This window comes from Phyllostomus hastatus, unplaced genomic scaffold (assembly GCF_019186645.2).
Source record: "Phyllostomus hastatus isolate PE091 unplaced genomic scaffold, TTU_PhHast_1.1 phas_scaffold_129, whole genome shotgun sequence".
Taxonomy (NCBI): domain Eukaryota; kingdom Metazoa; phylum Chordata; class Mammalia; order Chiroptera; family Phyllostomidae; genus Phyllostomus; species Phyllostomus hastatus.
In genome coordinates, this window is record NW_025334009.1 from 6160870 (window position 1) to 6187985 (window position 27116).

Sequence of the window (27116 nt, forward strand, 5' to 3'; positions counted from 1 at the left end):
CTGGGCTCAGCAGCTGCAGGCCCGCCCCGGCTGGAGCCGGCCCTGGCAGTGGTTTGCCCCGCCCACCACCTGGAAGGTCAGGCGGGGCCGAGCCCGGGGCCGCACAGCGTGCCCACAGCCCATGTGAGTTTGTGGTCCGGCCTCGTGACCCCTTGCCCAGCCCCCACAAGGGGGTGCTGTTGGCAGTGGGGCGCACCCCTCTGATGCTGAGCCCGAGGTGGATGACAGGTTGGTCTGGGCTGGAACTGAGGGGAAGGATGGGCCAGGCTGGGGAGCCGGCGCGTGCGCAGGCCCAGAGGCAGGGTCACCTCCGGGTCCCGGCGGGAAAGGTCTGGCCCGAGCACGTGCCGGCGAGGTTGGGTCAGGGCCCGGAGATCAGGCCGAGGACAGTCCAAGGCCACTCTAGGGCCCAAGACCGGGCCGAGCAGGGGCCAAGAAAGGTGGTAGGCGTTGGGAGGGGATGCTCAGCGACCATCTCAGGTCCACAGTGAGGGGCCACCTCTCACAGAATCCCACCAGCCAGCCTCTGGGCTCAGACCCCGGCCTTCTGATAGTTCCGGGCCAGAGCAGAGACCCCGGCCAGCCAACCCCTCACTCGGTGGCCCTGGCACTGCCCTGTGCCCTCTGTCCGGTCCAGGCTGGGGACTGGGAGTCCCAGCCCCCATGGGGCACAGCAGACTGGCAGGAAGGGGCCCGGAGCGGGGCCTCGGGCTTGGTGGCCAGACACCTTAAGGGTCTGTTGTGGGCCCCAGGGAGACAGTGAGTGGGGGCCTGGGGGGGTCTGGATGGGGCTTGGGGACAAGCGTGGGGGCAGCAGGCAAGCCTCTCGCCTGCGCCCTTTCTGCTGGACAGCGCCCTGACCCCAGCGCCCGGCCGTGGTTGCTCGACCCCCTCCAGAGGGCGAGTCCAGCCCTCCCCCGCAAGGCTCTCAGCCCCTTCCCTCCCGGGGAGACTCGAGTCCCCTGCTGCGACCACAGGAAGCCACACACCGCTTCCTTTTCCCTTTTTCTTTTCCTGTTTTGCCCTCCCAGCCCAGCCGTGAGTGGGCAACCATCCAACCGCCTGTCTCTTGGTCCGTGCATCCGCCCTTGTGTCCATAGGTCCAACCCTGGGGTCCCCGATCACATGACCGTCTCCCACTCCTCCTGCAACAGGGCGGGCGGCCGCTCCGGCGCGGAGGCCTCCTCGTCCAGCCCGGAGCAGGAGCCATTGAGGAACCCGTCCTTGGGAGTGGCCACGGCGGGGGCCGGGGCCTGGCGGGGCGGGGCCCCTGGCTTGGCGTGGCCGGGCAGCTGCGGGTGGCCGTTGGCGGTGGCGGCGGGCAGCAGGCGGGGGCTGAGGGGCAGGCCGAGCCCCGCGCGGGAGCCCACGTTGGTCACGCTCGTGTGAGACACCATCGGGCCGTAGCTGTAGCTGCTGCTCCCGCTGCGCGCTTTGCGCTTGAAGTCCAGCGCCAGCGTCCAGCGGCTCCAGGACTTCTTGATCTCGGCCTGCACCTGGGGCGGCAGGGGCAGGGCGGGCCTTTAGGTGCGCCCCGACCCCTCCGCCCCTCCACCCCAACCCGGCCGTGACCCGGCCGTGCTCCTGCAACACTCGGCCCTGGGCGGAGGGGACAGAACACGGGCTATTCCTGGGAAATGCCGAACCAAGTAGCACCCGTGCCCTCAGAGCGGGGTGTCCGGTGCACCCAGAACCTGCGAGGCTCGCCCGGCCCCGAGGGTGGCCGAGCCGCTCACGCTGGGTTACGGGGAACCCAGCCACAGGGCTGCGGAGACTCCGGGCTGTGCCGGAGGCGGACGACGAGCCCACGCCCTAGCACGTCCTAGCCTGGACCATCTGGAAAGACTCCTCTCTGCCTTCAGAACGTCTCCAGGGGTGTTTTCGGAGGAACGAAGGAAGAACTGGGCGGAAGAACGGAGGGACAGGGGTAGGGGAGCCCCTGGCATCTCTGCGCCCCCCGCGCCTCGCCCCACCGTGCCCGCCACTCGCTCACCTCACCGTTGCAGAAACAGTATATGATGGCGACAAAAAATCCCTGCGGAGAGAGGCGAGGGGGTCAGGGCCCAGCGCCGCACGCACGCACGCACGCGCCCCGGAGCGGGGGAGCAGCAGCCCCGCCCCCTCCAGGCCCCGCCCCAGGCCCCGCCCCCCGCCAGGCCCGCCCCGCCGCGCACCTGGAAGGAGTTGAAGAGCATCTCGTAGTGCATCTGGACTTGCCAGAGCGTCCCTGAGACCTCGGTGTACGGCGTGGCCATGAAGACGATGTAGTGGACGCCGAAGAGCGGCATGAGCACCAGCGTGGATTTGAGCAGCTTCCTGGGCCAGCGGGGCGGGCAGGTCAGGGCCGGCGGGCTCTGCACCACCCCCACCTGCCAGCCCCAGGCTCCCACAGCCACTAAGGGGCCCGAGGCTCTGGCCACCCGTGGAGGTGGAGCCACCTTGTTGTCTCAGCAAAGGGTTCCTAGGGCCTCCTGGTTCCGAGGCGTCCTGGAGTGGGCCGTACATCACACGGTCCCCCGTCCCAGGGCCCTTTGTACCCGCTGGTCCCGCTGCTGGCATCTGCCACTCGCCCACGGCCTCATCTCATTGCCCCACAGCCCACTCCTCAGGTTCCTGCCGAGCTGCACCTTTTCGCCTCCTGGAGGCTGCCAACTGCCCACCTGTCCCTCGGACTCCCTGTGACCAGCTGTTTGAGGAGAGGCCTGGGTTTGTCCCGCCCTGGCACACCGCAGTGGCAGTGCAGCGCCTGCCCTGGGGGACCCGGGCTGGCTCTGGGGGGGCCCCAGGGCCTGCAGAGGCTGGGTGAGATCCCCTCGCTTCAAGGCAGGGCCAGCCAGGGAGGCAGGAGCTTTCCCTTGAGACAGGCTCACGCTTGGGACCTCGTGGCACTGGTGTGGGCCGACCTCTGAACTCGGAGGAGCCTGGGCCCCGCGGGGCGGCTCACCGGTACTGCTGCCGCGTGTCACACCGGCCGGCGTTGGTCTCGCGCAGCTTGGTGGCGAGCACCCGCACGATGTTGATGAAGAGGATGAAGTTGAGCTGTGGGAGTGAGGAAGGGCCGCGTCTCCATGCCGTGTCCCACGGGGTGGGGGCAGGCACACAGGCCCACGGCCCCGCCCAGCTCTGCTCTGCCTCTCGTGCACGCGGGGGGGCTCCCCGGGCCCTCAGTGTCCCCCTCTGGACCAGAATGGGGATCGGCTGTGTCTCAGGCCTTGTGGCCGTGACCCTGGAGTCCAGGGAAGCTTCCGCAGGTCCCGGTCAGCAGCTGATCACTGGGCTCTGCGACCCACGCCCCCACCCAGCCTCGGGGCCGCCGCTGCTCACCACAATGGAGGCCAGGATGGGCACCTGGATGATCCACTTCTTGTTCCCGGAGCTCAAGTCCCAGCACCTGCGGGAGGCAGAGGCGTCAGCCCCGAGCCCCCCGGTCCCGCCCACAGAGAGGCCCCGGAGCCAGTCTACCCTGAAATGAGCTGCTGGGGACACAGGGCTGGCGGGGGGTCTCGGGTGTTGCTGGGCGTGAGGCCGCCCTCAGAGACCCCTCTTGGGGCAGCCTCTTGTGACCGTGAGGGCGGCACCTGGCCCCAAGCCGGACTGAAGATCCCGGGAGCTGGAGCCCCTCGGGGCCAGGGCATGGGAGGCCCCACCGCAGGCGTCACGGAGGAAGAGGGCACCAGGGGTGTTTCTGGCCCGTGTGACCCCGGCCCCTCCTCCACCTGGACCTACCCGGTGTTGGCCAGGGTGGCCCTCACACTGACCCACACGGCCACGAAGACAGCGGGCAGACCTGTGTGCACAGAGGGGGACAGCGTCTGTCCTCGGCCTGCCAGGCCCACTCCCCTCACTCCTGGAGACCCCCCACTCACCCTGTCATTGTAGTCCTGGACCCCTCACCCTGGGCAGCTTGGAGGCAGAGCCAGGCCCCGGCGTGTGCCGCCCTGCTGCCCCTCGGCCTCCCCTGAGCCCTCGTCTTGGTTCTGTGTCTCCTATACCCACACAGTCTCGCCTGCCGGTCAGTGTCAGCAAGACACTGCGGGTCAACAACATGTCAGCGACATCCCTGCCCAGGCTCCTCCTCCTCTGCCCCCTAAAGAGCGCTGCTCTGGGACCCACTTTCCTGTGGGGCAGAGAGCCTATTGCCAGCATTTTTTCTGTCCCAGCCCCGCCTCCCCATCCAGTTTAAAAGGTCCTGGCCACCGCGGATGAGGCCGGGTGGAGGGAAGGTTGTCGTCGTAGCTGGGTAAAGGGCCCCGGGGGCCCCAGTGTGCCCGGCCTGAGCCGGCTCAGGCAGCGCGTGGTACCTCTGGGGGAGCCCTGCCTCTGGAAGGGGAGCCCCGGTCCACTCCCTCCACCCCCTCCCCCTTCATTCCAGGCCCGAGTGCCTCTGGGGTGAGGGGAGCAACCTGGGTGTGTGACGACAAAAAGAGCTGTGACGTCAACATCGGTGTGTTTCCCCCACCTGGACACCCGCTAGCCCCAGAGCCTTCCTTAGTTCTTGGGACCGGGCCTAGATCTCCCCCCGCTGTGGGGCCTGCCGTGGGTGAGGTCAAGGTCAGAGCGTGTGCCAAGGAGCAGGGAGGCTGTGGCTGTTGATCTGAGGGCCTCTGGGTCCCGAGCGAGCGCTGGGAGGGCTCCAGCCACCAGGCCTGCCCCTCTGCAGCCTGGCCAGGTGCCCAGAGCCCAGCCAAGCCCTGGAGCTGCCAACAATAATGGACAATTATCAGTAACCTGATCTCGGAGCCCCCTCGGGGGAGGAGAGCGGAGCCCCGGCTACCCATTCTGCAGAGAGGCTGCCAAAGCTGAGAGCCGGCCGTGGACGGGCCCCGTGGGCAGCCGCACGGTGAAGGGATTGTGGGGGAAACGGGGTTCGGGGGGCAGGGAGGGTCCCAGACCCCAACTGCAGCTTCAGGCCGACCTCGGCCCCTCGGCTCCACGGCCCCACTCTGATCCTGAGCTGAATCTTGACCTGAGAGCCCCCGCTCCCTCGGTCTGGGCTGAGCCCCAGCTCCGGGCTGAGCCCGCTCCAGGTGAACCCGACCCAGCCGAGCTCCGTTCCCAGAGCCTGGGAAGAGGTCACAGTCACAGAAGGGTGGGCAGGGTGCCCACCTGCTGCCCCACGTCCGGGACGGGACATGACGTGTGGAGGCCTTACCCCCAGTGGTCCCCTCTGGCCCCGCCACCCGCGGCCCCACACTGCCCGTCCAAGCCCCCAGCACCTCGTACCCCAGCCGAAGACTGTGAAGCCCCACAGGTACTTCTTCTCGGAGAAGAAGGCCATGAAGATGAGGCTGTGCAGGTACAGCCCCTCCACCAGAATCCAGTAGTAGTTGGTGGCCAGGAAGTAAAGGAAGAAGGTCACCGCCACCCGGCAGCCGGCCTAGGAGACCAGCGGGTGTTAGCCAGGGGGCGGGGCCTGCATCTGGGGAAGGGGGCGGGGCGGCAGCGGGGACAGGACCACCCGGGCTGGTCAAGCCCGAGGAAGGGGCAGGCTCCGTCCAGGTCTCCCACCAAGGGGAGGGGCAGGGGACGTTTTCAGGGCCAGGAGGGCAAGGCGAACAAGTGGGCGGTTGTGGGGTCCAGGGCTGAGGCAGGAGTGCTAATGACCCTGCCAGGAGTGGGGGACTGTGCGTGGGGGACACGCACACAGCCCTCGTCAGTAGGGGCTGGAAGAGGGCCTGAGTGGTGTGAGTGGCACAGTGAGGTGAGGGGAGCAGCCTGCAGCCAGTGGTGGCAAGAGACAGGAAGGGGCGAGGGTGGAGATGCAAGTGCCAGGCGCAGTCGGGTGGGGCTCCTGAGAAGCCGGGGTGGCCAGGGGCCCGGTGCCTGGGCGGCCGAGGGGCGCACTCACGTAGCCGGCGGCGGCGGCGGCGGGCGGCGGCGGGGCCTGCGCGATGGCGCGCAGCTCTTCCTCGGTGAGGCGCTCGGCTTCATCGAGGGTGGAGCCCGAGTAGAGCACCGCGTCCTTGACGAAGATGCTCACGGCGCGAAGCATGAAGGACAGGAACAGGTGCATGTGGATGTAGTTGCGCGTGCAGTGCAGCCGCCTGCGGGGCGCGACATCACCGTGGGTGAGGGCACGGGACGCGCGGTGGGTGGGCGGGAAACCGGGCTTCGCGCGGCCGTCGGGACATCCAGCAGGGGTCGGGGCGCAGTGAGGGGGAGGGAGGCACCACACCCGGCCCCGCCCCACCTGCCGCATGCCACGCCCACCCCACCTCTGCCCCGCCCCTTGCCCCGCCCACCTAAAGTAGGCGAGGATGAGCACAGCCACGGTGAGGGAGGCCAGCGAGACGGAGTAGCCCACGGTGTAGATCATGCCCAGGCGGTCAAACACCTCCTGTGCAGGTGGGGAGACACCCAGGGTAAAGGTCAGAGGCCAGATTAAGGTTGCTAAGGAAGCCAGGACGAGGTCAGGGGTCACCGATGGTGTGGAGTGACCTTATCCCGGTCAGGTTGGGGAGGGAAGGCTCTCACCCGTTCACGAGTCTCATTGGTCAGGAACTTGACGCATTCGCTGTAGTTGGCCCACGTCCGGTTGTGCCCCGGCACCAGCTCCCAGCTGCCATTGCGGTCGCAGCGGCGGTAGGCGTGGCCTGCAGGTCCGTGGGAGGGTCAGGGCAGGAGAGGGGTCGGGAGCCACTGAGGCCCTGAGCTCCCCGGGGCTCCTGGTAAGCCCGTGGTCCCCACCCTGTTCCAGCTCGCCTCACCTTTGTGATTGAAGTCATAAATATAGTCGGGACAGGGCACAGCCACCACCTCGCCTGGTGCCCCCAGCGGCCAGCACAGGATGTGGTCCCACTCCGGCAGGCAGGGGCGCCCTGTGTCCATGGAGACAGACGGACGGGGTGGGACCCCGGTCACAGGTGTGAGACCCCGAGGGATGCATACACCTACGACGGTCGCTGGCCCCCTCAGGGACAGTTGTGCCCCGGGACTGGAGAACTCGGGCCTGGAGGCTTCTGGAGAGACTGCGCAAGCCCTTACTGCTTGCCGTGCGCCGCACGCACGGGGCCTCACAGAACTCACCACAGCCCCCGCACGCAGGCGCTGTCCCTGGCCCCGCGGCTGGCAGCTGCCGAGGTCACGCAGCCCAAGGCCCGCCCTCCTTGAGGGCTCGGCCCCTGGTCCCACCTTCCAGGGGTCCCTGGAGAACGCAGGCTTCCAGGCCACACCCCCTGGGCTGACAATGCTGCTTCCTACGCGCCCCTTGCCTGGGCTCCATGGACAGGAGGCAGAAGGTCTCATTTCCCGTGCCAGCCAGACTCCCAAAGAGCGGCTGGCCTCACGCGGGTGTCCGCCCTCTGTGCACTTCAGGTTCTGCGCCGCCGGGAGCTGGGAGGGAACCATGTTGGCCCTCACTCCCACCGCCGTCCAGGGCCCGCCCCGAGCACCTGCTGTGGTGCCAGTGAAGAAGAAGGCTCACGGGGGAGCGGTCATCTGAGTGCCCAGTGGGACTCCAGGCAGGGGGACACGTCCCCTCAGGGGCTCCGGGCTCGCAGCAGGGATGCTGCGTGACCTCGGAGGGTCCCCAGCTTCTCGGTCTCCCACGCTCCACCCCCCAGCCCCTGTCTGTCCGCCTGCAGGGCTCCCACCACAGGGCTCTCCAGTCGCCCTGGAAGGCGGCCTGGAAGGCCGGGCCCACCCCGGCCTGCTGAAAGGCTCTCTGTCCTGGGCACCATATTCCCAGCCCCGCCTGGCCAGGCCCACAATTCCCTCTGGTCCCCGGGGAGCCACAGGGTGACCACAGCCTCCCAGATGTGGCCCATCTGGAATCTCCTGCCCACCCAGCCGGTTCAAACCGGCCCTGTGGCTGCAGCCGGGGCTCTGCGTTTGTCTCTCCTCACCTCCCTGAGGGACAGCGCAGCCCCACCCCTGCCTTCCTCCCCTCTCCTCCCCTCGTGGTCCCACTGTCTCCGGCCTCACCCTCTGCAGCCACCCGCCCCTCCCGCCGGTCTCTATGGCCGGTCTCTATGGCCCACCTCACGGCATGTCTTGGTGCACCCTCCTCTGATACACCGAGTCCCGGGCCCATTTTGAACCTCCTGGACCACTCTCTGTCTCCCTGCCTCTCTTCATCTCTGTCTCTCTCTCTGTCTCTGGGTCTCTCCCAGCCTCTGCATGTCTCTGCCCCTCTGTCTCTCAGGTTCTCTGTCATCTCTCTCCATGGAGGGGGTCCCCCTCGCCCCCAGGGGGTGCAGGGCAAATTCTCCGCCCACATCTCCAGGGGGCTGAGCCCATCCAGACTGCCTGCCTCTACCTGCTGCCCCCTTGGCTCTGTCTCCTCCCAGCCCCTCCCCTGCTCTCCTGGGAGGGGCAGCGGCCTCTGCCCTTCCCCAGGATCCCACGGGCATGAGCTCCCTGGGCCAGGATAGGGGTGGGCAGTCCGAGCCGGTCTGGAAGGGACCTGGGGACGTACCTCGGTGCCTGCTGCCAGTGGGTGCCTCTCTGTCCTCCTCGGACTCAGGGTGGAGCTTCCCGGCTGCCTTCTCCTTCCTGGGCTTCCCCGACGTGGGTGCAGACGCCCAGCCTTTGTCGGATTCCAGTAGGTCAGCTGGGGAGGTCAGGAGAGTTGTGGCGGCCACCTGCGCCACCGCAGGAGACCCAGGGCCCCCTCCTGCCTCCTCAGACTCCCCAGGCGCACCACTGGGGTGGGGCCCTTCCCTGCTGACGCCCCCGCCGTCGGGAGAGCTGGGGTGACAGACGAGGAAGTGCTTTGCAAACTGTAAAGTGCCGGCCGGCCGGGTGAAGAAGTCGTCAAAGGGAAGGAGGCCGTCAAAGAGGGGTTCAAGTGTAAGCCAGCCTCGTGTGGTGTGGGGTCGACCAGAGGGCTGGGCCGTGAACGTGGGCAAGACGTGAGCACAGGTGGTGTCCGTCCTGGGGCCCAGCGGGAGCCTGAGCCCGTGCAGGAGGCACGGGGCCCACCAGGGGGCGCATGGCCGAGGCAGACAGCAGTGGTGATGGCCACGCTGAGGTTACACCGTGAAAATGAAGCCAGGCCGGAGCGCCAGCGGGTCAAGAAGCGGCTGGTGCAGACGACCAGAGCGGGAGTACGCCACTGTCAAGGGTGGACAGACACGTCTACCTGTCCTGTCCCCTGCCCCAGGCACCCGAGGAAGGGAGGCGCAAGGGACACACGGGGGACCCGTCTGGGGTGGGGCCTGGCCTTTCCATGGGAGAAGTGCTCCAGGTCTGGCGTCTTCGCCGAGAAACCTCCCTCATTATCTGACTTGCACGTGTTAGGCTGCGGCCGAAGCTGGGGCCCCAGGCCCCCCACGTCGGGGTCCTGAGTGCAGACACCCGGCCTGCAACGGGTCCCTGGGCGCCTGTGCCCATTTTCTGCCTGCACTGACCCCTGGCACGGTCAGCCGGGGGAGCAGGGTGTGGCGGCGCGGGAAGAGAGGGCTCGACCATAAACCGAGGGGGCAGAGGGAGGTGCCTCCAGGCCTCCACAACGAGGGGGCAGGACCCCGAGTGAGGAGAGCCCGCCCGCCTGGCCCCCCAGGCCCTGGCGTGACGGGCAGAGGCCCAGGGAGCCGCCGGGGCTGGAGGGGTGGGGCTGATGCGAGTGCGAGAAAAGCCCGTGTGCCACAGAGCCACCAGCGCGTGCGACCTGGTCCTGCGTGTGCTCCCGCCCCTCCCCCACCACCCCGGGGAGGGTGGGGCCGGCTCGGGGAGGAAGCTGCTCCTGTCCGCCAGTCGTTCTGGGTCTGGGCCTCTGCCAGGCCGCGGAGATTAACCAAGACAAATGTCAGAGGCCTGGTTGGGTGCTAGCGAGGCCCCATCTCCACTTCCAGGAAACGGACTCACGATAAAAACCAGGGAAGCGGTGGGCCAAGGGGGAAGAGGGTGTAAGGGGAACACATGGCAATGAGAAAAGTACAGTAAAATAAAAGTAAGCTAGTAAAAAAAAAGATACAAACCAGCTGGAGATGGGGGCAGGAGCTGCAAAGCCAGGTGAGGACCCCTCCCACATGCACCGTGGCGGGGTCCCCTGGGGGGTCACTGTCCCCAAGAGTGACCTTGACTGAAGGACTCACAGACGCTCGTCCCTGGCCCTCGGGGCTCCTCCCCACCCTGCCCCATGGGCCCTGGAGTCTCCTGACCCCGGACACTTCGGCCTTGCCCTCTGCCCAGGTGGCCTCCTTCAAAGACCTACTACGCGCACCCCCTGGCCCTGCCTCGAACACCCCAGTCCAGGAAGCTGTCCCGGCCCACCCCAGGGGGGTCCAGGTGCGCCTCCCAGATCTCAGCAGCTTGGAAGTGATTCGTCTGCCCTCACCCCCACCCGGGAAGGGGCGGCCCGGCCCGTTTCTGAGCCTGCTGGCTTTGCTCTCGCCTGACCCACCCTGCTTCTGGTCCTCACTTTGGCCTGACCCCCCTTTCTTTGAACCACCCTCCCCTGATGCCACTTGGTTCTGGAGTCTGGCTCCCACCTTCCCCTGCCCCCTCTCTCTCCTGACGCCCCGCCCCCTAGGCCCCCCACGCTCTCCCCCGGCCCCGCCCCACCTGGCCTCTGCAGGACTTCCTCCAGCCGCTTCTCGCAGCGGGCCTGGGCGCGGTGCAGCAGCAGGATCTGCTCCTCTTTGGTCATGACGTCGTCCGCGTCCACCTGCCGAGGCGAAGGTCCAACTGCAGGCGGGCCTTCCCGGAGCTGCAGCAGTGCGCCCCCCCACCACCCCCGCTTCCCCGAGGGGGGAGCCCCCCCTTTCCGAAGGCCCTTGGCTCTGGAATGTGGGCATGCTGCCTTACATCGCTCCCATTCTACAGATGGGAAGCCGCGGCTCCAAGGGGTAGGGCCGCCCTCCCAGAGGACAACCGGGGGAGGGGGCTGTCCCCGGTCTGTCCAACAGTGACCCTGCACGCAGCAGCCACGGATATCCTCTGTCCAGCCTGCTCCCCGGGGGGCAGGGGGAAAGGGATGGAATGTCCCAGGATGCATCCTGGAAGGGCCCCCGTCACCTTCGGGGGCCTGGGCGGGTGGGGGTGGGCAGGGAGTGCTGAGCTCTGGGGGAGAAGCTGGTCCTGGATTCCTTCAAGTGCTAGCGCCTGGGGGGCCTTGGAAGTCACCGGTTTCCATCCCGACCCTCTCCCCAGTGAGCGGTGAGGGCCTCAGCCCCTCCCATCCTGGCACCCCCAAGAGGGAGAGGACAGAGATGGTGCCGGCTGCCGTGGTGGACCGGGCTGGGCAGGGCACCCCTGTGCAGGCTGAGGGTGGGGGTCACCCACACCCCACTCCCCGATTCTTCTCTGGAAGTTCCCTCCAAGCAGGCAGCCCCCTCCTGACCACACAGACAGGCCTGTGCTCCCGCCGGGACCCCCGTCCACCCACCCGGTCTCACCAGCACGGTTTTAAGGAAGGGACCAGGAGAACCTTGGGGGCGGGGCCTCACCCACAACCGCGCCTGTCCCCAAGACTTTGCGTTGGAAAGGGGTCAGAGGAGGGATGCAGCACCCTGCCCTGGGCACAGTGCAGTGCGCCCAAGCCCCCGAGGGAAACCCGGAGCAGTGAAGGCATCCCCTGAGACCCCCAGGACAAGGGTATCTCCCACAACCCCACAGAGCAGGGCTGTGTCCCCTCAGACATCCCGAGGCCCGGCCGGGTCCCTTCAGTCTGCAAGGAGCTTCCTGGGATAGGAGAACCAGCAGGAGGCAGGGAGGAAGTGGGCGGGCAGGGCTGGCCCGCCTGCTGGGGCGGGTCAGGGAGCCGGGCTGCAGGGAGAAGTTAATTGACCGAGTCTCTCGGTGGCAGCAGCAAGGGCCTCCCGGGCCAGGGAGTCTCCAGTTGGCTCCGCCGGCCTCGGGTTCTGCTGGTTTCACTTAGTGGAGGCGCCACTGCGCATGGGTGCACGAGTGGCCCCGGGGGCGCCCGTCTCTGTGCGATCTCACGTGGGGCTTGTCCAGCACACACACTCGGGACGTGAGCCTGAGCTGTCTGTGAACTTGCATGCGTGCATGTGCTCTGGGCCACGGACCGCGCATGCGCCTCTGCAGCGTGCGATACGGCTGCTCGGAAGTGCGTCTGCGCGTCTGTGCTTCTGCGTGTCTCCGGAGTCTGAGTTGGACATTGAGATCTCAGTGGAACCCACGGTCACGGCCCCCAGAAAGGGCTGGCGCAGCTTGCTGCTGCCCCCCACCTGCCTGCTAGGGGCGGGGGGCCAGGACGGGCGGCTGGGGGGCGGGGCCTAGCTGCAGGGGGATGGGCTTAACGGGGTACAAGCCAGGCCTGCCCCTCCGCGGGCCCCAAAACTACCTTGAAGTTCTCTTTGCGCCTCTGGCATTGAGCATCCAGGCTGCGGAGGGGTCTGGTCCCTGTGTCGTTGCCCTGCCCACCCCGCTCCCATCACAGCGCCCGTCACCACCGTTTCCGGTGTTGCAGCTCGCACCGCGGTCAGTGCCCACCACCAGCCGTCGTCGCCTGGACCAGCTGCACCAACATCACCACACACCCCTTCACCCCCACCACCAGCACCAGCAGCACCGGCAGCACCAGCAGCACCGGCAGCACCAGCAGCACCGGAAGCACCAGCACCCTGAGCACCAACCCTATTACCATCAGTGTAACCACCGCCACCACCACTGTCGCCAGCAGCCGGTGGAACACCATCACCATCACCACCGCCAGCACCGTTACCACCCACAGTGGCAGCACCGTCACTGCCTTCACCAACATTGCCACTGGCCCCCTAACACCAATCACCGTCACTGCCACCTTTGCCACAGCCTTGTCCTCACTCCTTCACTCACCGCCCCTTTCCGCTGCCCACCCATCTCTCAAGACGAGCATGCAACACACGGCATTCTTCCAGCTGACGGACTGAGGCCCGCCGGCCCGCTCAACAGACATGCGAGCGCACCGGTGAGACCGAGGGTCAGAGCTGACGCCTGGACGGATCGCACCCGGGCACGGGCTGGAGACCGCTGGGGTGGTGGACAGACAGACAGACAGACAGACAGCGGTGCTAACTGGGTGAGGACCAGGAACGGGCCCAGGGCGTCTGCTTTGGCGTCACCCCCTCCACGGCCAAGAGGAGGCAGGCGCACCCTCTTTCCTGGAGTCTCGCTTTCACGTGGAGAGGGGGACGTGCGTGCTTCCAGCGCCCCACAGCCCCCGAACGCCTCCATTCACCCACAGGGACAGGGTGGCCCCGCCTCTGGCCTCCCTGTCTCTGACGCCCAGTCACGGCAGAACTGCCCCTGCGGCAAGAGGAGTCCCAGCCTGAGTCCGGGAAGCACTTTCCCTCTTGCCCAGCAGGGCAGCCCGCTGCCGGAACACCCTCGCTCCTCCCTCCAGCTGCGCCCTCTCCTCCTCTGCCACCAGCACCGGACCCCGAATCCTGCCTCCGCCAGGGACAGCCCTCGTGTGTCTGGGAAAGCCGCTTGACCCTTGTGCCTCAGTGTCCGCCTGCAAAACCGGGATGGCAGCGCTGCTGGGAGGGTACGTGAGGCACCGCGAGTCCTCGCCCAACATCTCCGGTCGGTTCTGAGACCTGAAGAGGAGCGAAGGTCACGCAGCCAGTGCCACCACAGGCCCACGGACACGGACGAGAGTTCAGTTCCGACGGCATCTTAGCAACGTCACAACGATGCTGCCCGAGCACCTGCCGTAGTGCAGTGCGTGGAGAGCCTGGGCAGAGGCGGGGCCTGGGAGAAGCCGATCGTTCTGATGGCTCCTCTCAGCAGCAGTCGCACTGAGCCATGGCTGTGGGCGCCCGTGCTGCTGGGTGCCATGGGTGCCCGTGCTGCTGGGTGCCATGGGTGCCCACAGGCTGGGGGGCCAGAGTGGCAGGGGAGATGATCTGGGCGCACTGTCTGAGTGCAGGGCCACCGTGCGGGGCAGACGGGAGGTGGGACCCCTGGGGCTGGGAAGAGGGGACAAGGAGGGCTCTCTGGGTGGGTGTGCCTCGCAAGCCTCTGGGGGGGGGGGCGGAAAAATGTCCCAAGAACTCCTTGTAGAGTTCTGGGTCCGCCCTGGACTCGCACTAAGATTCCACGTCACTGCCTGGGCCTGTGCGGTAAGAGGACCCCCCTCTGTCCCTGCTCTGACCAAGGAGGCCTGGGCTCCTGGGGGCATGGGGGAAACGCCGCCAGCGCTGGTTCTCCCCCTGGCCTGGCGACTCCGTCTGCAGCACCCACTCCTCGCCCCGCCAGCCCTCCCCCTGCAGAGTTTGGGTCCTCCGGGCCCAGCACCTGCTGCGCAGGACCGGGACGTGCATCGTTGTAGATGCAGAGAGTCAGTGGGTCCTGGCTGTCTGGGGCCAAGACTGAGAACCCAGGTCTGCCTGACGGCGGGGTTCCGCTGGTCCACCCCCACCCCCACCCCCACCCCCGATGGGGCCGCCCAGCCCTGGTGCCAGGAGCCCCAAACCCCCTCCCCCACGCCCCTCCCACCGTGCTGGGTTAAGACTGACTTCCCCTGACCTAAGGCTGGGCTTCAAGGTCCGCGCTGTAGCGCACTGGTCTCCCCTGGTTCACCCCAACGCCGAGCCTTCCTGCGCGCGCACGTGGGCGTGACGTGCAGCCTGTGAACACGCAGGGGCGGGGTGATAACCTGACCTTAGCCCTGAGCTGGGGAGGAGGAGACGGGCAGCGCGGAGCGGGCGGGGGCCGGCGGGGCTCCAGGCAGGGCGCCGCTGGGGGCGGGGAGCCAGGAGGTCATTTACAAACGTGGGGGCTGCCGTGCCGGCCCGTCCCGTCCCGGGTCCCGGGGAGAGAGTAGTGTGTGGTCGGGAGGCCCGGCCGGCCGCGTCGCTCATTTCCTGAGTTCAGAAGCGAGTGGAAGAGAAAAGCCATCTGCTCACGGCCCCTCCCGCCGCCGCCGGGAGCTCGCAGCGCCTCCTCGCCCCGCTCCCTCCCGAGGCCGGGATGGGATGGTGGCGGTGGCGGCGAGGACCGTGAGGCGGCGACGTCAAGGCCGGTGCTGGGGATGGGGGCGTGGCGGTGACCACCGTGGTGGAGGGAGCCAGTTCCACGCCACTGACCAACGAGAGCCACGCCTCTCGGGGCCTCCCCTAACTGCCAAATTCCACACGTTTGCTGTCTGTGGTCCCAGGCAGGCCTCGAGTCTCGGCAGGGCTGCGGAGGAAATACAAGGGGGCCTTCTTCGGCGGCTGCCGCCTCTGCCTCAGGGGAAGGCGCTTCTTCCTCCCCCCAGCGTTAGCCCCGGGATGCCCTCCTGGGTCATCTCACTCAGCCCTCTCTGCCTGGGTCCAGTCTGGTCCCCTGGGGGGAAGTGGGCGGCTGGCTTCCTGCTCGCCTCCAGAGGAAGCAGGTCAGCGGGTGGTCATCCCCCGGAGTGGCCGGTCTCTTCCCGCCCCACAGGAGCCCCTGTACCTGTGGGCGCCAGCCATGGCTCCCGGACATTAGCCACACGTCCTTCCCTTTCCACCACCCCTTATCTTTCAAATGGGGACGCTGAGGCTGAGAGTCACGGCTGAAACGCAGAGGGCAGGGACCGCAGCGCAGGTCTGCTGGACACGGGCTGCGGCCCCGGGGCAAGGGGAAGGAGGAGGACGCACCCAGCCCCCCGGGGTGCTGGCCTCAGTACCAGCCTTGCACAGTCCTCCTGGACCGTGGGTTTTGCTGTGCCGAGCAAACGCCTCTCTGCGGAGCACCCATGGCAGCCTCCAGGGAGGTCAGGCAGGGGTGGAGGCAGACAGGCAGGGGATCAGACGGTGGCGGTGGCGGCGGCAGCAGCCTGCGCCCAGCTCTGAGTGCAGAGGAGAGGCTGTGCCTCCAGAACGGCCAGAAGGAGAACACCCAGTGAGCAGGGGACCGCCTCATGACCTCCTGGCCTGCCTGCACCTGGGCTCCGACTTCCACTCTGGGGATCCGTGCTGGCCCCCCTCGGTGCCTTCCGTGCCAGCTGGCTAGGGACCGCTCCCCACCCCTCGGGGTGGTGCCCTCCGTCTGTCCGGCTGGCCCGAGCAGGCTGGGACGGGCTCCCCACCGGGGACACTCCTGCCGGCCACCACTGACAAGTGCGGACTTTTCTCCCCCCTCGCCAGGCCCTCCTGAACAGGCTGTCTGTGTTCGGGGGCTGGGAGGGGCTGGGGGACAGGCACTGTGATGCCTGCCTCTCGTCCTGGCCTGCGGACACCTCCGGGACGGGCGGCGGGATGGAGCCCGGGACGGTGGAGGTGGTGGCGAGGACAGGGTGGATTCCCACCAGCGGCCTCCACCTGGGCTGGGGGACCGAAGCCAGAAGGATGGCGTGGCCCAACCCAGCCACGGCCTGCCTGGCCAGTGGAGTAGGGTCCCAGCGGGTCCTACCTCCCCGCCAGGAGGGTCCCGGAGTTGGGATGCTTAAGGGTTTGGAAGTTGCTGACGTCTTTGCGAATCTGAGCAAAACTCGGCACCCTCTCCCAGGCACACTGTGCTTCGTGGACAATTTAAGGCGTCTGCAAAAGCCACACCACACCCCTTCTTTTTCCTCGGGGACTGTCTCTCGCTGGCCTTCCTGATGTGGTGGCCGGACCAGGGAATGTCCCCAGAAGGCCCACAACAGGAATCTGGGGGAGGCCGCCTGATGCCTCATTAAAACATTCCGAAGAAAACCCAAGTTCCCGAGGCCGCGCCGCGCCCCCCTCTGTCCACAGGCAGTCCCCAGAGCTGCGGGCGGAGGGGGCGGGGGGGTTTAAAGGGCAGGTGATATAAAAAGCTTCAACAAATCAATACGAAAAAGACAAATAACCCACAGAAAGACGGGTAATGGCTCTGAGCAGGCTCTCAGAAGACGGACCATAAACTAACGTGGAAGTCCAAGAGCTCCCTGGCAATTGGTAACCTAAAATGACACGAGACACCACTTTCTCCTATCAGATTGGCGACGGCGCAGGAAAGAATCCTCGGGCCGTCCTATGAGACGGAGGGTGGGGGGAGAGGCCCGCCCGCTCCACTCCCTCGGGGCTGAGGAGTCTGAACTGGCAGCGCTTGTTAGAGGGCAGTGCGGCCACGTGCGTGAGGACCAGGACTGTGCGCGTGCTCAGACCCAGCGGTGACAGCGTCTGGAAGCACCCCCCAGGGAAACAAACGGTCCCACGGGGACACGCGAGGGCGTTTCAGGGGCCTCCCTGCCACCGTCGGGAATCACACACACACGAAAATGAGGCAGAAACGTCCTGAACGCACCCTCCTAGAACTGCTGCACAAACCCCAGCTTCCGGAGTACTAGGCGGCATTAAAAAACGACGGCATTTTCCGGAGCAGAGGCCTCCGGAGCTCACCTGTAAGGAGAACAATGCCCGTGGCCGAACCCGTTCCACGCACTGGTAACATTCGTCTAAAAACAACCCGAAAACAACAGAGCAAAGCTGTCTCCTGGGCAGAGGCACCCGAGAAGGCACCCCTTGGAAACGCATGGAAAACCGTCGGGGGCACAGCCCTCACCCCAGACCGTGAACACCGGCTTTCTCTGGAGGGCAGAATGGGGCTTGCGGGGCATCGAGGGTGACGTTTGCTTAATCTGTATTATTTGACCCTTCTTGTATAAGGAAGAACATTTTCAAGTGCCCGTTGACAAGCTAAAACTAAGAAAATAGAAGTCAAGGAATAGGATTTTAGTGTTTTTTTTAAAAAAAGAAAGAAAAGAGAAGGAACACCCCGAGGGGACACGGGGATCTGCTACCAGCACAATCCTCACCCCGCTTTGCAGGAGGCAGCTCAGTGCAGGCACCTGAAGGTCTGGGTTCAAATCCCACCTCTGCCGCAGACTCAACCCCCCCCCCCCCATTTTATGGGAAATAAAATGGGAGGGCAGTAAATGGACGGAGTGAGAAAACACTCGTGATGGTTTCTAGCTCGGCATCCGGGCACAGCCACGGGTCAGTACACAGTGGTTCCTTCTTGTCTTCAAAAGTGAGCCCTGTGGCCAAGCTGCCCCTGGAGCAGGCCGGGAGGGGTCCCCGGCACTCTCCCCAGCCCCTCCTGAGTCACACTCTGACGTCACACCTCTACACCAACGGCCAGCCCCCTGCAGCAACCTTCAGCCTTTCCCCTGGCAGTCTCTCCTTCATGTGTCCTCAGGACGAGGCATCCCCAAGGACAGGGCCACCCCTCTGCCCCGACTCACAACCCTGGGGTCCCTCCCTCCCTCCAGACCCCACGCCACCTGACCCCCAGCCTCGCAGTTACTCCTCCCTGTAAGGCCCGGGACGGACCAGCCGAGTCTGGCCACAGCCGGTGTGCTCCCCCACTGGCTGCTTTTTCGTCCCCCAGTCTGGGGCTGGCTGGGCAGGCAGCCTACAGGTTCGGTGACGGAGGCTCTCCACGGGGGCTCGTGGCCTTGGTGGGCACCGGTGCCAATCTGCGTCGGGAGAGGCAGGGCTGGGCCCAGGAGAGGGAGTCGGCAGGCTGTCAGCGGCTCACTGGCTCCCGCTGAGCCCAGGGACCCACAGGGTGCTGGGTGACCCTTGGGCCATATCCTCCAGCCCTGAAGCCAGGGAAGGTCCAGTGCACTCGGCCTGAGAGTCCAGCCACAGATGCACCAACAAGGTCTCGGAGCAGACCCAGCCCCGACACCGCTCCTCCTGCCCCACGCTCAGCCCCGGGCCACAACCGAGCCAGGGGAATGCTCTGCGTGTGCCTCGGTTTCTCCAGAAACCAGTGCAGGGCCGTGGGGACCTGTCATCCTCCCCCCACCTCCCCCCACGGAGGCACACAGCTGGGCACTTGGCCGGCGCGCCGTAAGCAGTGGTCACATCGGTTGAGTGACTCGGGTCAGTTGAACCGTGGGGACAGTGACAGAAGTCCCCTCAGAGGGCCACTGGAGAGGCAACGCCGTGAGCGCTGTAAGTGCTCAGATCGGTCCCGGGCAGGTGGGGAGCGCTGCAGAGCGTCTCCTCCGCGGAAACGAGAAACCAGCAGACCCGGGTGCACGCGTGCCCACAAACGCACACACCTGCAAGCACGACTACGCCCCTGAAAGTCAGGTGCAACCCACGGTTTCGGACACGTGTGAGCTCACACGTGGACTCGGGCGCTCACACACACCCAGAGGACGCCACGTCCAGAGCCCCCAAGAGCTCGAACAGACGCACTGCCGAGGTGCCCTGGCCCGTCACCCTGTCTACCCCTCGACAGTCCTGCGCACGTGGGCCGTGCTGGCTGGCTGGCTGGCTCTGCAGGCGACTGTGCTCACGCGCCCTGGAGGGGCCCACGGGGAGGGTGAAGAAATGCTCTGGGCCCTGGCTCTCGCCAGGGTCCTCCAAGGAACCTCCGCTTTCTGCCTGTAAGTCCTCACACGGGTGACGCTGACGGCCTGGAGAGGCCGGAGTCAGGGGTGTGTGGCGCTGGCAAATGGGGCAAGCCGAGGCCGGCAGCCGAGAGGACGGTCTGGGCTCAGGGGACTCTTAGGCGACTGTTTCTTTCTGTTTCTGTCTCTCCGTTTTGTTACATTGGGGAAACTCAGGTGTGAAGGATAGCCCAAGGTTGCAGAGGCATTAGACTGAGCTGGAGGAATCCCAGAGCGACTTACTGCCTTCCCCTTGGGGCTCTGCCTGGCAGGGAGCTGGGCAGGAGGAGCAGGAGGCAGCTGCCTGTCCGCCTGTCTTTCTAGAAGGCAAAAGCCCTCGCCTGGGAGGTAGGAGAGGCAGCAGGGGCCCTGAGGTCCGATGCACAGGCAGGCAGCCCCTTCGGCCATGGCTGGCCCCCTGGGGCAGGGCTGCAGTGGGGTCTGACCGGCTTTCCTGGAAAAGGCCCCAGACCCCGGCCCAAGAGGAGCAGGGCGCTGCCCCTCCGTGACTCGGTTCCCGGCCTCTGTCAGTGTCTCCCTGTTTGTCTTTGCAACCTCCGTCTGTCCGCCCCTCCTGCCCTGGGTAGCACTCACCCCACCACCCTTTGTCTCTCTGCTCTCTCTCCCCCCTCCTCTCCCATTCTGTCTCTCCTGCTCCTGCCAGTCCCCTCTTGGCCTCTGTTCTCAGGAGGGTCCAGATGGGGTCCCCTCAGTCACCAAGTCCCCCTCCAGAGTGCTTCTCCTGTAGAAACCTACTGTGAGGTCAGTCTCCTCTGGGGGACTCCATCCCTCCGGCACGCCACGCCACGCCACGCCGCCTCCCTGGGCATGCAGCTTCCACTCCGGGTAAAGCCGGGCACGAGTGGATGTGTGTGCGCATGCACGGGATCCTGGGAGCTGCAGGATCCCCTGAATCCTACCTCCTGCCTGCGTGATTCTGACCTCAGACCCACAGCCCTGTGTCCTGGATTGCAAACAAAACTGCAGCAAACAGCAGCCCGGGCAGCTTGTGGGCCGCCACATCAGGCCACACAGCTCAGCCTTCTGCTAGATCACACTGTCATCTTTGAGGGAGACACAGCCAGAGCAGCAGAAGATAGGGGATCCCCAACCACAGGTTTTCGGACCTGGGACCCCAGACCCAGGGTTCAGAAACAGCGAGACCTTAGGCATCTGGAACCGAGAATCCAGACACTCAACGAGTGTCTGCAATCCAGACAGCAGGCACCGAGGATCCCAGGTCAGAGGAGACCGCCATCCAAAGTTGACGTTACTTGGGGAACCCAAGATTCTGGGCCCTGGACACCCCTCCTGCCCCCCAGGGACCCCAGAGCAAGCCCGCAGCCTGTCCTGGAGCGCGGACTGGAGACTTACCAGAGCGTATGCGGAGCTCAGCACCGGGCAGCAGAGCAGGAGCGCCAGGCCGGGCGCGATCCGGGCGGCCCCCATCGCCACTGCCTAGGGCCCCGTCCCTCGGGGCAGCCGCCGTCGCCGGCCCTGGTGATGGTGGTGGGGTACAGAGCTGCGTCAGGCCGGGCTGCCCCGCCCACGTCCGGGCCTAGGAGACCCCAGCGGCCCGGCGGCCCGAGGCCCCGGGGCCCGACGCGGGGCCCATGCGCCGAGGGTTAGCGAGAGAGTGAGAGCAGAGGAGAGAGGGCGGAGGAAGGGAGGCAGCCGGGGGCCGGGCGGGCGGCGGGCGGGCGCCGAGCGCTGCGGAGCTGCCCGTCTGCCTCGGAGCGGAGAAATCACATCCATATGGCCGGGCCCCCCGCCCCCGGCCCGCCCCCCCGGCCCCCCCCGCGCCGCCTTTTCTTTTCTTTTTTTTTTTTTCTTTTGGGGAACTGGGCGATGTGGCTTCGCCCCACGCCCAGTGGGGGAGGGGTCGGGGGAGGGGTTGGGGTCGCGGTCTGCGGGGGGCGCACGGGGCTGTTATTTTTAGCTCCGCTGCGAGCGCAAAGGGGGCGGGGCGGGCGGGGGGCGCGTTCTGAGCCGCCAGGGCCTGCTGCTGGCGGACGAGATCCCAACTTTGCAACGACACTGAAACCTTCGGTGGTCGGGCCGCCGGCTCCTAGCCCCTCAACCCCCTCAATCCCCATCCCGTCCGCAGCCGCCTCCGGCGCCCCCTCCCCGTTCCCGGCCAGAGCCCCGCCTGCGCCCGCGCCGCTGGAGCGCGCCTGCGGCTAGGACGCTCTGTCCGTCTGTCTGTCAGTCTGTCTCCAGTTCCCCCGGCCTTGGCCTCCGTTCTTCCAGCAGCCCCGAGCTCCGTTTCGGTCACTCCCTCGCTCCCTCCCTCCCCTCCCTCTTCTCTCTCTCTACGAAAACATTTGCAAGTTTCCAAAAAAGCCACGGAGCCGAGAGGCTCGGGGCTGGCGGCTCCACCGGGCTCCGAGAAGGCGCCGCCGACTGACACCGAGACAGGCCAGCCCGCCCGCCCCGGTCGGGTCCCGAGTCGCCCCTACCCAATTCCGGCCCCCTCAGCTCCGCGCCGGTCCCCGACCCCGACTTACTCCGAGCGCGTCGCCGCGGCCCCCGCCTAGCCATGGATGTCGGGGACCCCCCGACAGCCTCCCCAGGACAGCGCCCTGTCCGCGGCCCCGGGGGGACTTCATGGAGTTGTCGGGATCCCCCCTGGTCCGCTTGGCTTCCAGCACCCCCGGGCCGACCGCCGCTCGGAGCCGCCGCCCGCCGCGCGCGTCCCTCGCTCCGGCGTCTGCTGCTCCCCCTCCCCCGCGGCCGGGCGCCGCTTCCCTCCCCCGCGCCCTCCCTGGGCCTCTCCCGCCCCCGCCCCCCTCCGTCGCCTCCGACGCGGTGTGTGGAGCGGCGGAGCGGAGCCGGCTGCCCCCTGCCCCGGACATAGCTACACAGGCCTCGGCGCGGGGTCGCACGGTGGCGGGATGTGAGTGTGGGGGCGACGGAGCCGGGCAGCCCTGACTTCGGGACCTGGGAACGAGGCCGGGACGCGGCTGCCGCTTCATTCTCTTCTCCGAGAGGCACAGAATTTTTTTTTTTCTTTTCTTTTCTGATTGCCTGGCCGAAACCCGTGACTAGGTACCCTCGGCCGCAAAGCAGGGCCTCTTCACCAGAGGTGCCCGCCCGACCGCGGGCGCGGCTCTGTCTGTGCGCCCTCGGGACTCCCTCTCGGGCTGGACCCGGGGACCCCGAGCCCGGCTTGGCCGCCACCTCCTCCAGCCCCACCCCGCCCCGCCCTGTCCTCGCCTGGACCCCCAGCCTCGGGAACGTCCCCAGGGGGCCGGTCATTGGTACCCTAGACCCACCCCCGCCCCTGCCCGCGTCTCTGGCCACAGGCCCTTCCCACTCCCTCCCCAGTGTCTCCGGGGTTCCAGGTCTCTCGCAGTCTCGACCCATCCTGGCGTCCGCCCGGCCTCTCCAGCTCCGCCCCTGACTCCACCCCAGGCGGCTAGAGGCCGCAGGACCGAGGGCTCAGCTCAGACCCCAACCCGTGGGCTCCGCCTCCTTCTCCCACCCGGTCACACCCCCAAACGCTCTTGGCGGGCTCAGGTCCACTGGGGACCAACAGCTAGGGGAAGGGAGGGAGGAGTCTTTGGGGACTGGGGCCGGAGGGGCGGGGCTTGCATGCCTGGGCTGCGTGGAGACGCCTGAGCGCCAAGGAGAGGGAGCTTCGGACCCCAAGTCTATCCCCTCTCAGTACCAGGCTGGGAAACTGAGGTCCCGGGGGAGCCTGGGAGTTTCTGGACGGGAGGACCTTTAAGGATGGTCAAGAGGAAGCGAATGTGACTGTCAGGGCCCTGGGAAATACCATTCAGACTAAACGACAGCTCGACAGCTCCGGTTTGCCCACTTACCGATTGTGTGTTCTGGCCACGAGGACTCTCCCGCCGTCTGGGCCTCAGTTTCCTCATCCGTAAAACGAGGGGTGGACCAGCTGACGCGAACGGCACTTTTCACTTTGCTGTTTCAGGGCCTCAGAAGACGGGTGTCCAGACCCATGGGCTCTGGGGGCTCCAGGCTCCACTGTGGAAATTGAGCTCCTCTGAATCCCCCAGTCTTCTCCCTCAATGTGAACACGTCCGTTGGCCCAAGTCTTAAGGGCCCCGGATTGGAGGCGCAGCCAACCTTCTTCCTGGCAGCCGCCCCCTCTCCAGCCCCCAGCCCGTCCATCCCCCTGGGGTGTACCCACAACTGTCTTCTCCGTGCATCCTGTAGCCACACCTCTCTCCATGCCCCACTGCCCCCCAGTTGCTTGTCCTGGCGTTTGAGGACTGTGCTGTCTGAGGCCGCCTCCTCCAAGGGTGACTGTGCGCGACTGGCCATGGCCTTCTCCCCGTGTCCACTCCCCTGCCTTTGCATTTGTAGTTTCCTTTGTCGGGATGGTCCTTCTCTGCCTGTCCTTGGGTCGCCATCCCCTGCACTACTGGTGGGGGGGGGGAATCTCTGATTTGGGGGCTGCCCCTATGATGTGTGGCCCCTGTAGTAACAGAGGCCTAGGAGCCCACAGCGGGCACCTAAAGGACTCTGTGGTGCTTCTGTGTTATGGGTTCGGCGGGTTCAGCTTTAGGCCTCTAAGTGATTCTGTTCTAAGCTTTGTGATTGGTGACCAGTGACCACACCCACCCCTTGGTGATAGGAAAAGGGCCTTCATGGAGGGATTGGGGGAACTGAGAGGTAACACTGGGGACCGATGGGGGAGTCCTTCTGAGATCCGACATCAGAAAACTCCAGATTTGGAAAGAAACAGTGTGTGCACTTGGGAGGACCAGGCTAGGCAGCGGAGGGGACTGCAGAGAGGGATCTGCCGGGCTCTGGGCCTCCGTAGGGTGTTCCTGTGGCCATAACTCATGTGTCTCAACCCAGAGCCCCACCTCTGGACATTCCACCAGTGCGGGTGGGGACCACTGAACCCCTCACTCAGACCCAGGCCTCTGGTTACAGTGCCACTGTGGGGGTGGGGTGTCACACATTAACTGGTAGAGAGCCAGCCTGCTCTTTTTGACAGACAAGCCCCAGGGCCCCTGGGTCAGTTTCAGGTCAGTTTCAGGTCAGTTTCAATGGCATTTTGAAAGGCCTGGATGGGGGCGGGGAGTGGGAGCTAGTCCCTGTGGGGACTCCCCTCTCTGATTCCAGGCAGGGGCCTAGGAGGAGGAGCCGGGGTGGTCACTGGAGCTTAGAACTAGAGCCGGGACTGGCCTCCGTGCAGTGGCCCTGGGGTGACAAGCCTCTGCCGCCTGCCAACCGCTAGCACCAGTAAGGCTCTCGCCAACGTACAGGGACCCAGGTGGCACCAGACGCAAACAGGAAGGACAGGAGCTCAGGCCTCAGCTCTGCAGCCCGGCCGTGGTCTCTCCGGAAAGCCACTGCCCCACCCTGGGGGCGAGGGCCGGCAAACCTCGACGCCTCGTCACCCAGGCTTAGTCTGAGTCAGCCTCAGTCCCAGCCTCCACCTCTGACCCCGGCCTGGGCTTTTTCCCCAGGCTGGGTCCTTATCCCAGCGTGACCTCTACCCCCTGCTGAACCCTGACCCCAGAGCTAAGCCTCCACCCAAGCCTTAATCCCAGATCTCTCTCAGGTTCCAGGCCCCTCTGGACGCTTTTCAAGTCCCGGGGCCGGCAGGGGAGTGGATGGTCAGGCCGTAAGTGAACCGAGGTGCCACTTTTACAGCCATTTCGGCTGCTCATAAACACCCCCCATTCCACCCCCCACCCCGCGGAGTCACTGGAGGCTCCCACAGCAGCTGGCCGGGCAGCCCCATCCCCTGGCAGCAAGAAGCCCGGCTTCTCACCTCTCGGGAAGGACACGGCGGTGGGGGGGCGGAGCTGGGGGTGCAGGGGGTCTGAAAGCCCTGTTGAAGGCAGGGGGCACTCCCAGAGGGACCTGGGGTGTGGGTTTCCTGTCCCCACTGATCACAAGGTCATAGGCCCCCTGTTGCTCTAGTGTCAGCTCCACAGATGTCTCCACGCAGGCTGGTGTGCCTTGTCTGCCCTGGGCAGGGCCCAGGGACCCTCGGGCACCAACCTAGAGGGGCACGGCCTCCTGGCCCCGTCCGGCTGCTCCCGAGCCTCTGGACTTGCCTGGATCCTACTCACCTGGCGCCCGCAAGGCCTTCCGAGTGGAGCCTCGAGCCTCGGAGCAGAGTCAGGTCGGCCACCGGGCGGCCATGGGGGGCCCTGAGCAGCTTCTGTGCTTCCGGCCTAAGCCAGGGTGTTGCTGTTCGGGACAAAGGCCTGAGTCAGAGCTTTCGCTTGAAAAGGAAAATTAATGATTTTTTTACCAAGCCCTGCACCGGCCCAGGACTTTGTCCCAGACCCCTGGTGGGGGAGCGGAGGCGGGCCCTCGCACACCAGTCCCCGGGTGCCCTGGCCGGGGCCCTCCCCGCCCCCTCCACGGTCGGCCCGCCAGGCGCCAGGCCAGCCCAGCACCTCTGGTGGGTGGGTGTGCCTCGGTGGTTCTCTCCTTGCCCTGCCGAGCCGCTCCTGTGTCCCCGTCTACCCCTTCCAGCCTGAACACATCTCAGAAATTTCAGGCCACCAGGACACACGGGCACAGCCCCGATGGGTGACGTCCTTCAAGTTTTGGGCACCCGAAGAAATCAGAGGGGGGCTGACGGTGGTTCCTACCCAGGTCGCCGGCAGGAAAGCTGAGATGCGAGAAGGCCTGCCCTCCCGGCACGGGGTCGCCAGGGGCCGCCAGCCAGGAGGGACATGGGAATCCCCACGCTACCCTTGTCCTGACCCCCGCAGCCCCACAGCCACCCCACATCTGAGTCGCTGCCCACTGCAGCTTGGGCTCCTGGTGTGAAACCACCCAGGAAACCAGCTCAGGCTGGGCTCGGGCAGCAGGGCAGCCTCCACCCAGGGTCTCTGGCCCTGGGTCTCGTGGGACTCCTTCCCGGCCATCGAGCCCCGGCGCTGTCATAGTTCACCCCCGCAGTTCACCCTCCCTAGGTGTCCTCCAGGGCCCCCCAGGCTCAACACTTGCTTATGCAGCTCCAGGTCGCAGAGGCCGGGGTTGTGGGCAAAATGCCCCCCCCACCAGAGGGTCTGCAGGGGTGAACTGTGGCAGCGCTGGGGCTCGATGGCCAGAAAGGAGTCCCAGGATACCCAGGGCCAGGGACCCTGGGTGGAGACCGCCCTGCTGCCCGAGCCCAGCCTGAGCTGGTTTGCGTCGGGAAGTCCCAAGCTCAGCCCGACAAGGTGTAATGATTCACGGGGCTGCTGCCGCTCAGCACATTCCAGCCACGGCCTCCAGTGCCCCGCGAGGGAGGGGGCCGGCCCCAACATCAGCCCCCAGCCGCTGGAGCGTGTGCCTGACGCCCCACCCCCAGAGGTGACCCCTCCCCAGGTCTTCCAGGCTCTGAGGGAGGGTACCACACTTCACAGTATCCACAGCGCTTTCCAGTTCCCAAGCTGGAAAGGGAGGCAGGGGGCTGGCTGGTCCACCCCTGGCCCCCAGGTGGGGAAGGTGAGGCCTAGAAAGTGAGCATCACAAGACTGACAAACAGCTCTCACGAGGCTCCTGCCCCTGCGGCTGGCCGCTCCCAAGAGACCCGTGGGGCGTCCCAGGGCACGCAGGCCATTCTGTGACCAGGGCCCCGGGGGCCAGATTTCAGCTCCGCAGTTCAGTGGCCACCTGTGTCTTCCCACTGTTCCCGTCCCCCCTGGCCAGGGAAAGAGGAGGCTGGGGCGGGCTCTGCCCTGACCTGTGGGTCCCATCCTGCCCGGGGCCTCAGTGTCCTGATCTGTCATTACCGGGCCGGCAGTCCAAGGCTTGCAGGGCTTCTGAAAACCCGAGGTCTTCGAGCTTCCGGGGCCGCCTGCGCGGGCCACGCTGTGTCCCTCCAGTGGGCCCCACCCCAGGGCTCTGGGGGGCGAGTCTGGCCCTTGGCTCCAGGGACTGGAAGTTGTGTTAGGGT

The 27116-nt window shown here is 66.5% G+C and overlaps 1 protein-coding gene across 6 annotated transcripts; it reads right to left on the minus strand.

The window, feature by feature from the left end:
* Positions 1-992: 992 nt before the first annotated feature.
* On the minus strand, positions 993-27102 carry PTH1R (parathyroid hormone 1 receptor). 6 transcript variants are annotated; one of them, XM_045857180.1, is made up of 16 exons: positions 26953-27102; positions 25291-25411; positions 23053-23221; positions 10507-10609; positions 8417-8551; positions 6708-6818; positions 6475-6593; positions 6243-6337; positions 5849-6044; positions 5224-5377; positions 3727-3787; positions 3325-3391; positions 2945-3039; positions 2175-2316; positions 1994-2035; positions 993-1496 (listed from the first exon to the last, which is right to left on the minus strand). In XM_045857180.1, the coding sequence occupies exons 3-16, from the start codon at positions 23107-23109 to the stop codon at positions 1122-1124; spliced, it is 1752 nt and encodes a 583-aa protein (XP_045713136.1). In that variant the 5' UTR covers positions 23110-23221; positions 25291-25411; positions 26953-27102; the 3' UTR covers positions 993-1121. The 6 variants fall into 6 exon arrangements, with proteins under 6 accessions (XP_045713136.1, XP_045713135.1, XP_045713133.1 ...); XM_045857179.1 differs by lacking the exon at positions 26953-27102 and having other exon boundaries at positions 25291-25446; XM_045857177.1 differs by lacking the exons at positions 25291-25411; positions 26953-27102 and adding an exon at positions 20603-20725 and having other exon boundaries at positions 23053-23209.
* Positions 27103-27116: the final 14 nt, after the last annotated feature.

Excerpts from the sequence above, each read along its gene's own strand:
- PTH1R (XM_045857176.1), bottom strand. The coding sequence starts at position 21,769 with ATGGCTAGGCGGGGGCCGCGGCGACGCGCTCGGA. Across the intron at positions 6,594-6,707 it reads TTATGACTTCAATCACAAAG|GCCACGCCTACCGCCGCTGC; the intron begins GTGAGGCGAGCT and ends ACGGACCTGCAG. Across the intron at positions 2,317-2,944 it reads GACACGCGGCAGCAGTACCG|GAAGCTGCTCAAATCCACGC; the intron begins GTGAGCCGCCCC and ends CCGCTGGCCCAG.